The sequence below is a fragment of the Mesoplodon bidens genome (genome assembly GCF_964165515.1).
Source record: "Mesoplodon bidens genome assembly, chromosome: 13".
NCBI classification, from domain to species: domain Eukaryota; kingdom Metazoa; phylum Chordata; class Mammalia; order Artiodactyla; family Ziphiidae; genus Mesoplodon; species Mesoplodon bidens.
The window spans coordinates 38,302,022-38,313,847 of record NC_138169.1 but is presented as its reverse complement, the minus strand read 5'-3'; the positions used below and the strand labels follow the sequence as shown (position 1 = coordinate 38,313,847).

Sequence of the window (11,826 nt, the reverse complement as noted above, 5' to 3'; positions counted from 1 at the left end):
AGTTAGTAAACTGGGGCTTCCCTGGTGGCACAGTGGTTGAGAGTCTGCCTGCTGATGCAGGGGACATGGGTTTGTGCCCCAGTCTGGGAAGATCCCACATGCCGTGTAGCGGTTAGGCCCATGAGCCATGGCTGCTGAGCCTGCGCGTCCGGAGCCTGTGCTCTGCAGCAGGAGAGGCCACGGCAGTGAGAGACCTGCGTACCGCAAAAAGAAAAATAAAAGTTAGTAAATTGAATCCATCAATATATAAAAATGATAATATTTCATGGTAAATTGGGGGTTTATCCAAGGAGTGGAATGTTGGTTTAACACTTAACAATCTATGTAATTTATCCTATCAACAGAATAAAAGAGAAAAACCACACAATTATCTTAACAGATGCAGAAAAAACGTCCAAACTTGAATTTTTAAAAAGCTTATCAAGCCAAGAATAGAAAAAAAAAAATCCCTGTTTTAACAGAGGGCACCTGTAACTAACATAATGGTGAAAGACTGAATGTTCCCGTATAATAGGTAAAAGGGAAGGATGTCCACCCTTATTGCTTCTATCTGATACTGTTCTGGAGGGTGAAGCCAGTGCAGTAAGACAAGATAAATAAATAAAGTAAATGTAGATTGAAAAGAAAGAAAGAAATCTGTCTCTATTGGCTATCAACAGACAGAATATCCCAAAGAATGTATAAAACAGCTACTGGGACTAATAAGTGAATTTAAGAAAGTCATAGGATTCAAAGTCAATGTACAAACATTCATTGTGCTTCTATAAAGTAACATAAACTATTAGAAATTGAAAATTGAAAAGAGTACTATTTAGAATAGTGTAAAAATATGATATGTTTTGGTATATAATATATATGTTAAAAATTATAAGCTATTGATGTAAGAAATAAAAGATCCAAATAAATGGAAAGCATATTGTATTTATGGATTGGAAGGCTTAATATTTTTAGAATGTCAATTCTCCCCACACTGATCTACAGATTTAATGTAATCCCATCGTAATCTCAGTAGTGTATTTTGTAGAAATTAGCAAGCTGATTTTAAAATTTATATGGATAAACAAAGGCTGTACAATAGCCAAAACAACTTTGACATAGGAGAAAATGTATATGACTTGATTTATACTTATTATAAGGCTACAGTTATCAGGAGAGTGTAGTGTTGGTAAATATAAACATATAGATCAATTGAATAGAACAGAGAGTCCAGAAGTAGATTCATACAAAATTGGTCAATTGATGGATTTTTGACAAAGTTGTCAAAGAAATTCAATGGTGAAGGGATAACTTTTCAGCATCTGGTTATCAAACAATTTGACATCCATATGCAAAGCTAAAAAAGAACTATCTTTCTGCTGTTGCTTTATAATAGTATAATTTTATTTTGGTCCATTAACATACTTGGTATGATTTTAATTTATTTAAATTTGTCAAGGTTTGTTTTTGCTTCATGTATTTTATTTAAAGCCTTGTTATTAAATGCATACTCATTTAAGATTGTTATGTCTTCTGGTAAAGTGACCATTTTATAAATCTGTAATGTCCTTTTTTTATCCTAAATAACATTCCTTGTTCTGAAGTCTACTTTGTCTGATACTAAAATAGCCACTCAAGCTTCCTTTTGATTAGTGTTTCTGTGGAATATATTTTTCCATACTCTTACTTTTAATCTATCTAAAAGTCTTTATGTTTAAACTGAGTTTCTTGAGACCGGCATGTAGATTTTTAATAATTTTAATATGACTACTTCAATCTTTTAATTGGTATATTTAGACCATTTACATTTAATGTAATTATTGGTGTGGTTAGATCTAGGTCTATTATTTTGCTATGTGGTTTTTGTTCTGTTTGCTCTTTTGCTTCCCTATTCCCCATTTCCTGTCTTCTTTTGGATAGTTTGAATAGTTTTAGTATTCCACTCTATTTTATCTACTGCTTTTTTGGTGTTGTCTTTCTCTCTCTCCTCCCTCCCTCCCTCCCTCCCTCCCTCCATCCCTCCCTCCCTCTCCCTTTCTCTTTCTAGTTTTTCTGGGGAAGAATTTCTCAAACTCAGTACAATTTCTATTTTGGACCAAATAATTATTTGTGCTGGACAGCTGTCCCATGCATTGTAGGATGTTTAAAAGCATTTCTGATCTCTACCCACCAGATGCCAGTTGCACCTCTTCCCCAATTATGGCAGTCAAAATTGTCTTTAGACATTGCCAGTTGTCTCCTGGTGGGCAAAATCAGCCCAAGTTGAGAACTACTGCTCTAAATAATTCAACAGAAATACTTAACATTTCAGAGTATAGTTAGAGTAATGTTTTACTATTTAATACTTAGAAGCTTTACAATCATACGTCTCTTAACCTCCTCCCTTTATATTATACTTGTCATATGTATTAATTCAACATGCATTAAAAAAAACCCAGTTTTCTATATTTACTCAGATTTTACTGTTTTTGTTCTTCTTTGATTCCTGAAGTTCCAGGTTTCATCTGGTATTATTTCCCCTCAGTCTGAAGAACTTGCTTTAGCATTTCTTTTAGTTGGCTGTATGGTCTCTTAGTTTACCTTCATCTGAGAATATCTTTATTTCTCTTTCACTCCTAGAGGATATTTTCATTGGATTTAGAATGCTTGGTCGAAAGTTTTTTCCTATCATTTTGAAGATGTTCTACTGTCTTCTGGCTTCCATGGGTTCCAATGAGAAGTCCATCTTTTTATTTTTTAACATCTTTATTGGAGTATAATTGCTTTATAACATTGTGTTAGTTTCTGCTGTATAACAAAGTGAATCAGCTATATGTATACATATATTCCCATATCTCCTCCCTCTTGCGTCTCCCTCCCACCCTCCCTATCCCACCCTTCTAGGTGGTCACAAAGCACCAAGCTGATCTCCCTGTGCTATGCGGCTGGAGAAGTCCATCATTATTAACATCTTTGTTCTCCTATATATGTTGTGTCATTTTTCCTTAGCTGCTTTTAAGATTTTTTCTTTACATTTAGTTTTCAGTAGTTTGATTATAATGTGTCTGGGTGTGGTTTTCTTTGAGTCTATTCTGTTTTATGTTCTGTGAATTTCTTGAATCTGCAAGTTAATGTCTTTCACCAGTTTTGGGAAGTTTTCAGCCATTGCTTCCTCAAATATATTTTTCTGCACCAATTTTCTTTATAGGACTCAATTGTTACAAACGTTAGACTTCTGATATAGTCCCATGGCTCCTTCAAGTTCTATTCAGTTTTTCTAATCTTTTTTCTCTTTGCTTTTCAGATTGGAGAATTTCTGTTAATCTGTCTTCAAGTTCACTGACTCTTCCCCATGTCATCTTCATTCTGCTATTGAGTTCATTAGTAAATTTTAAATTTCAGAGAATGTATATTTTAATACTATTTTGTTCATTTTTTATAATTTATTTTCTTTGCTAAGACTTCCTATCTTTCCATTCATTTTATTTCATGTGTGTTTCCCTTTGCTTCTTGGAGCTTATTATAGTATCTGCTTTAAAGTCTTTCTCTTATAATTTCAGCATATGTGTCACCTTGGGGTTGGCATCTGTTGATTTTTCTTTTCCTTTGAGAATTGGTCACATTTTCCTGGCCCTTTGCTTATCAAGTAATTTTGGATTATATGCTGGACTTTTTGAATATTAAATTGTGTAGATATGGATCCTGTTAAAATTCTCTAAAGGATGTTATTCATTATTATTATCATTATTATCATTATTACTGTTTTAGCAGGGGATAGAAGCAGTTAGCTTCAACCTACAAATTTTTAAAATCACTTTGATCCGGAAAGACAGCTGGGTGTGCACCAGCCTCGAACCTGCAAGCAGATCCTCCCTGCCCCCAGGGACTCCAGCCCCACCATGGCAGATTCCCAGCACACATCTGCCCCCCACTGCTGGACCACCTGCACCAACTTCTTGTGCACCCTAAAGGGAAGTCTCCTGTTTGCTGAGATTATATTGTGCCTGGTGATTCTGGCCCTCTTCAGTGCCTCAACAGCAGGATATTCCTCTCTGTCTGTGATTGAATTGATCTTTGCTTCTATCTTCTTTGTCATCTACATGTGTGACCTGCACACCAAGATACAATTCATTCACTGGCCTTGGAGTGATTTCTTCCAAGCCCCCATAGCGGCCATCCTCTACCTGATCACCTCCACTGTTGTCCTTCTTGAGAGAGGAAACCGCTCCAGGATCATTGCAGGGGCACTGGGCCTAATTGCTACAGGCCTCTTTGGCTATGATGCCTCTGTCACTTTCCTCTTGAGATAATAAAGACATACAGCAGCACCTACTGACCCTGCTGATACCCTGGCCCTGTGTCAGTGTACTCCCTTCATTTCTCTCTGTAACCTGCAAATAACTCCTCCATCGAATTAACTCCTCCCCCCGTCCCTACAGCACTCCCAGCCAACTCCCAGCCCTGTATTGAAGTAAAAGTGCTGCTATTCAGAGAATTTATCTTCCAGCCTGCCAATCACCTCTCCAGAGTGTGCCTAGGTCCCCTTCCTTTATGCAATATAAAAAAGAGACGCCAGTTCTGTCTGGTCTATTCCCCCACCTAAGCCACAAAATGAGGGAGGAGGGTACCTCAGATTTCAGACTCCAGGCCCCAGGTTGTGACTCGCTCCAAATAACCTCTTCGGTGCGGGGGGTGTTTCTATGGAGGAATACATAAATAATAAATGGATTGTTAGAACAGCAACCAAAAAATCCCTTTCTGTGGACAGTGGTTCCAATCTCAGTTCAGTTTCCTAACCTTGCTGATGCTGCTTTGGGTCTCTTCAACCACATACATCTCTAAGAGGTTAGTCTGAGACCTGGTTCGTGGTTTAAATAGTAATTCAATTCTCAAAGTTTTGCTAGGCTGCTTTGGGTCTGTCCCATGCATATGCAGCTCAAGGGTAAGTTAGGGACCTGTCTAGTTTCTTACACAATTTTGAGATATCCTCTTCTTCAACTCACTTCTTGCCAAGATTCCTCCTACACTCTCTGCCCCACAGAGGCCCTCTTTCCCAGTTCTTCTGTGCAAAAAGGCAAGGTTTCTTTTAGAGTTTTAGAGTCCTTGTATCACTGCTGGCAAACAGTCCTGCACTTGGGGCAAAGCCACAGGAGAAAAGAGGGGAAAAAATAGAAAACTCATTCTCAAATGAATTGCTCCTTCAAGTTTTGACTCCAGTCCACAATCCACCTGATTTCATTTACTTTTGAGAGTCCTTAGATTTTTGTGTTATTTTTTTAAATTTTATTTATTTATTTATTTATTTATGGCTGTGTTGGGTCTTCGTTTCTGCACGAGGGCTTTCTCTAGTTGCGGCAAGTGGGCGCCACTCTTCTTCACGGTGCGCGGTCCTCTCACTATCGTGGCCTCTCTTGTTGCGGAGCACAGGCTCCAGACGCGCAGGCTCAGTAATTGTGGCTCACGGGCCTAGTTGCTCCGCGGCATGTGGGACCTTCCCAGACCAGAGCTCGAACCCGTGTCCCCTGCATTAGCAGGCAGATTCTCAACCACTGCGCCACCAGGGAAGCCCGATTTTTGTGTATTTTGTCCATAGTTTTCACTGTAATCAGCAGGAAAGATGCGCCATAGTGGATGTACTCTAACTTGGTCGGAAGTGGAAGTCACATTCTGATATTAGATGTAAGAAAAAAGTTTTTAAGGATGTTTGTAAAGATATGTAAAATGAATATAAGGAAGAGTAAGGTCTTGGTGATCACATGGTCCAACGGAACTCCCTCAGTAGTTGCCTAGAATAGAAGGGGGTAAGAGTGCTAAGTATAGACAACACCAATCAAGTGTATTCTTAAAATAACACACGAAGTCAGAACTCAGGCATTCTAGTTATGCCGAGATGTCTTGATGCCCTTTCTCATACTCTTCTTTTGTGGGTAGTTTGGACAAACACCCTTTAGTGATGTCTAGGATAGTGATTTAGAAATTATGTTATTCAGAGCTGTAGACATTCCATGGAGCCCTTTCCCCACCAAAAGTAGTGGGGAGAGGGTGGATGCCCTGGTACTCCTCCCTGCTTCAATTGCAGCAGCCCACTTTTATCTGTTGTTCTTATTGGACAGTGTTGTAAGATGTCATAACAGCTAGTATTTGCATTGGTAAAAAAAATAAAAACAAAAATAGGAAGCCACTAGTTCACAGTAAAGAGCCTGGGTTGATCAGCAGTAGCTGTCTGTGATGATGCTTTCCAATTCTTCTCATCGATGCTTGTAAAACAGCTGAGATATTCTAGATATGAAGTACTGAGGCCTTTTCTGGGATTGCCTGGGGTACTATGGGAAGTTCAAAGCAGTAAAAGTGTTTCTGCTCTTCTGATTTAAAGTGCTTGTCTGAATACTGGAAAACGCAACATGGGCTGTTGCCAGTTTGTGTGCCTTACTCCCTCATTGCCAGAGTAAACCAGTGTTGCTTGATGACTTAAAGCTATCAAACCAAGGTGATACTGACCTGTTTCACCCCTTTGGAGAATATTTGCTTTTTATGAGGCTCCTGAGAATGGCAAGTACTTAACACAAAGACATTACTTTAATACTTACATTTAAGGTATCAAGCTAGTGGGAAAGAGACTGTTCCTTGGGTGTCTTATAACATGGGGGTTATATAAAGTAAGTTAAACAACCTTGGACCCACACTTTAGGGATGGCTGAGTAACAACAGCATTTAATTGTTCACCTCCCAGCCTTCCATTAAATATTCACAAAGTAATACAAAAAGATGAAAATTCACAATCACTCTCGAAATAAAGGATAAAAGTCAATCATAAAGGAGAATGCTGAAAGTATTTCTATTACTAAATTTTCACTAGTGCCAAACTAAGAAACAGAATTGATATCTGAGGCATACAGCAATTTTTTTTTGGTTTGGCCACCCCGCACACTTACGGCATCTTAGTTTCCTGACAAAGGATCAAACCCATGTCCTCAGCAGTGAAAACGTGAAGTCCTAACCACTGGACTGACAGGAAATTCCCCATACAGCATCCTTTGAATCTGGAAAGCTGTAAATTAGGTAGAAGGGACTCTGTCTCATGGCTCCCCTAGATTCCCTTCACTGACTGCCCATTGTTTGGGAACACAGAGCTTCACTAATGAGAAATCTAGGTAGCCATGGCCTTCATTGTGTGGAAACAGATGTCTGAATGGTCAGGGTGCCCCTTCCTGTCATTAACAGCACCTCTTAACCAATTCAGTTTCTACAATTCCCAGTACACAATAAGGCTTAGAATAAAGGGAGTGGAGACCTTGGGATAGGTATTCTTCACAAAGGTAAAGAATTTCAGGTGATGTAATACCTCAGTCTTATAGAGTGCTGTATGTCAACTATATCTCAATAATGCTGGAGGAAAAAAAATTAGGAAAAACCCCAAAATTTAATTGACCAATTATGGAAAAAAGAAGAATTTCAGGTAGAGGTAGAGGAACCCTAAAAACAGTAAAAGCTGCGGGGAGGGGTAAAGTTGTCCTTAAGGAAGAGTAAATACAGTTAAATTCTCTAGGTTAAACATCCTCTTTCTAATAGAGTATGGAGAAGTGATTCTACTTCATTTCAAAAGAACTACACAAAAGAATGCTTGCTAAGCAGGAAAAAAACTAGAATAAGGCCCGTGCATATCAAATCACAGAATATTAGAGAAGCAGAATCCATCAATACCTAAGCTATATGATAAGGAAACAAAATAACAACACTGCATCTAATCTGTTTTCAAATTCTGGGCCTAGATATTTTTCTCCCAATTCAAAGTTGAGAAAATGGGGGTGGGGAAGTGGGGAATGAGAACTATGGAATAAATTTCTGCAGTATAAGACAAGGAAAATATTCTCTTAAGAACTTTTTTAATAGTCTTAATCGAATAGTGATTTACTGCAGGAACAGGAAGAAATTTTAGGAAGACCGTTTTTTAAAAATCTACATGTCCATCAATGGATGAATAAATGAACAAAAAGTATTTGCGTACAATGGAATACTATTTAGCCTTAAGAAGGAAGGAAATTCTTACACGTGCTACATGATGGATGAACTTGAAGATGTTATGCTAAGTGAAATAAGCTAGGCACAAAAAGATAGATATTCTATGATTCCACTTACTTGAGGTACCTGAAATAGTACCTCATTCATAAAGTACTATGAATAGTACCAAATTCATAGAGATGAAAAGTAGAATAGTTGTTGCCAGGGGCTGGGGGAAGGGGGTATGGGAAGCTGGTGTTTAGTGGGTACAGGATTTCAGTTTGGGAAGCTGGGAAGTTCTGGAGGTGGTTGGTGGTGATGGTTGTACAACAATGTGAGTATATTTAATACCACTTTTCTGTACACTTAAAAATGGTTAAAGTGGTAAATTTTAAGTTATATATATATGTTTACTACAATTAAAAAATGCTCCCAAGGGCTTCCCTGGTGGCGCAGTGGTTGAGAGTCCGCCTGCCGATGCAGGGGACATGGGTTCGTGCCCCGGTCTGGGAAGATCCCACAAGTCGCAGAGCGGCTGGGCCCATTAGCCATGGCCGTTGAGCCTGCACGTCCGGAGCCTGTGCTCTGCAACAGGAGAGGCCTCAACAGTGAGAGGCCCGTGTACTGCAAAAAAAAAAAAAAAAAAAAAATGCTCCCAAATCTATAAAAAGAACAAGTCAGTCACACAAGGAACTATATAGTATATTGTTTCATTTCTATGAAATTCTAAAACATGAAGAACTAATCTATAGTGATAGGAATCAGAATATAGATGAACCTCGCTGAGGTGTTTATAGGGAGGGGAAATGAGGAACTATTTGGGAGTGTTAAAAGTGTTCTATAATAGATTTGGTGGTGTTCACACAGTTGTATACATATATAAAACTCCACTGACTTGTACACTTAAGATTTGTGCATTTTACTAGATCTAAGTTCTATGTTTTTTTAAAAAAAAACCCGTGCCTGTGAAATACGAATAGGGTATTAAAAAAGAAAGAGCAGGGCCTCCCTGGTGGCACAGTGGTTGAGAGTCCGCCTGCCGATGCAGGGGATACGGGTTCGTGCCCCGGTCTGGGAGGATCCCATATGCCGCGGAGCGGCTGGGCCCGTGAGCCATGGCCGCTGGGCCTGCGCATCCGGAGCCTGTGCTCCGCAACGGGAGAGGCCACAGCATGAGAGGCCAGCATACCCCAAAAAGAAAAAGAAAAAAAAAAAAGAAAGAGCAGTCTAAATTGAAATGAAAACAGACTAAGGTGAAAAGAAAACAGGGTAGAAAAGTCTTTAAGGAAACCAAGATTTTAAAATGCAGTAACTCAAATAAAATCCATTCTGGAGGTCATATATAGCCGACTCTTCAGGGCAGCAAATCAAATCAGTGTTTCAGAAGACAAACTTGAGAAGCTTTCCCAGAATGTAGAAGAAAAGAACAAAGAGAAATAGAGATAAGGAAGACAAAGATCCTAGGTATTGATAATAGATATTCCAAAAGAAGATGAGATAAATGAAGCATATGCAATAAACTAATATATAAGAAAATTTCAGTGAGGTGAAGGAAGACCTTAGTCTTTTCAGAAGTTCCCTCTTCCAGAAAAAATTTATGATAAGAGATCCACCCCTGGGATTATCCCAGTGAAGTTTTTGAATTTCAGAAATACACAAAGAATCCTGCAAGAGTTAAGCAAGAAAATATTGACTATAAAGTAGCAAAACACAGGTTGGTCTTTTACTTTTCTTCAGCAGCACTAAGTCTAAAAAAAGATAGTGGAGTACACTTAAAGCATTTTAGGGCAAAGATTTACGAACCAAAAAACTGTATCTATCCATGTTGTCATTGATGTGTGAAGACAACAGACACGCTTAAAGATGTGCTAGATCTCACCGAAATATTCTTCATTTTAAAATTATTTAAAGTTTAAAACGTGTCACGGGTATGAAACAGACAGTGAGGGGAATATAGTCAATAACTATGTAATATCTTTATATGGTGTCATATTATAACTAGATTTATCATGGTGATCAGTTTGAAATGAATAGAAATATTGAATCACTATGTTCTGTAACGGAAACTAACAGTGTTGTAGGTCAATCATACTTCAAAAATCAACCAACCAACCAACTAACTCATAGAAAAAGAGATCAGATTTGTTGTTACCAGAGGCAGGGGGTGAGGCAGGTGGGAACTGGATGAAGTCATTCAAAAGGTACACATTTCCAGTTATAAGATAATAAGTACTAGGGATGTAATGTGCAACATTATAAATATAATTAACACTGCTGTATGTTATATTTGAAAGTTGTTGGGATTTCCCTGGTAGTCCGGTGGCTAAGACTCTGCACTCCTAATGCAGGGGCCCTGGGTTAGATTCCTGGTCAGGGAACTAGATCCCATATGCCGCAACTAAGAGTTTGCAAGCCGCAACTAAAAAAAAGATCCCACACGTGGCAGCAAAGATCCCAAGTGTGGCAACTAAGACCTGGCACAGCCAAATAAATAAATAAATAAATATTTGGGACTTCCCTGGTGGCCCAGTGGTTAAAACTTCGCCTTCCAATGTGGGAGGTGCAGGTTCAATCCCTGGTCGGGGAATTAAGATCCCACCTGCCTCCTGGCTAAAAAACTAAAACATAAAACAGATGTAATATTGTAACAAATTCAATAAAGACTTTAAAAATGGTCCACATCAAAAAACAAAGTTGTTAAGAGAGTAAATCCTAAGAGTTCACAAGAAAAAAAAATTTTTATGTGTGTCTTTAACTTTGTATCTATATGAGATGACATGTGTTCTCCTAACTTATTGTGGTCATCATTTCATGATGTACATAAATCTAATCATTATCTGTAGTTATACAGATAAACTTATACAGTGCTATATGTCAACTTCATGTCAATAGAACTGGAAGAAAAAAATAAAATAATTTAAGGTTTTACTTTAGACCACTCAAAAATGAGTAAAAATTAAAGTGCAAGAAAACAAATTCTCTACAAGGACTGGAAGCAAATATGGAAGTTAAAAATACAGAAGTAAATCTAAATGTTAGTTATAATTTAGTTACAAACCTGAAGATAATATTGTAAAACTTGAAAGAAAAGATTATAGGTTTTTGTGTTTTTTTTTTTTTTTTGCGGTACGCGGGCCTCTCACTGTTGTGGCCTCTTCCGTTGCGGAGCACAGGCTCTGGACGCGCAGGCTCAGCGGCCACGGCTCACGGGCCCAGCCACTCCGTGGCATGTGGGATCCTTCCAGACCGGGGCACGAACCCGTGTCCCCTGCATCAGCAGGCGGACTCTCAACCACTGCGCCACCAGGGAAGCCCCCTATAGTGTTTTTTTGTTTGTTTGTTTTTTTGCGGTACGCGGGCCTCTCACTGCTGTGGCCTCTCCCGTTGCGGAGCACAGGCTCCGGACGCGCAGGCCCAGCAGCCACGGCTCACGGGCCCAGCCGCTCCGCGGCACGCGGGATCCTCCCATACCGGGGCACGAACCCGTGTCCCCAGCATCGGCAGGCGGACTCCCAACCACTGTGCCACCAGGAAAGCCCTGTTTTGTGTGTGTGTGTTTTTTTAATTTTATGGTTACCTTCCATTTATGGGAAGTGATTCTGTTTCTCCATCTTCTTTTTGGTTGTTTTTTTGGTTGTTTGTTTTTGGTTTTCCATATTCTATAATGATGCAAGGTTTCCTTCTTAAGCTTAAATTAATTTACTTTTAAAGTTACATTTTAAAAGTGACACAATTTAAGAAAAATGATAAGTAAATAAAAGCACATCGTAGAAGATATAAAATTAGTATTTGACTTATGTGAATTGGTGAATGGAAAGATACTGTCCTAAAATGATAAAGAATATTTATTTTAATCAAAATTAACATCATGCT

The 11,826-nt window shown here is 38.8% G+C and overlaps 1 protein-coding gene across 1 annotated transcript; it reads left to right on the top strand.

The window, feature by feature from the left end:
- Nucleotides 1–3,854: 3,854 nt before the first annotated feature.
- Nucleotides 3,855–4,265, top strand: LOC308626683 (proteolipid protein 2-like; the record flags this gene model as incomplete). The annotated part of the gene is made up of 1 exon (XM_081252057.1): nt 3,855–4,265. One exon carries the CDS (start codon nt 3,855–3,857, stop codon nt 4,263–4,265), a length of 411 nt encoding a protein of 136 aa, XP_081108183.1.
- Between the last annotated feature and the right edge of the window lie 7,561 nt (nt 4,266–11,826).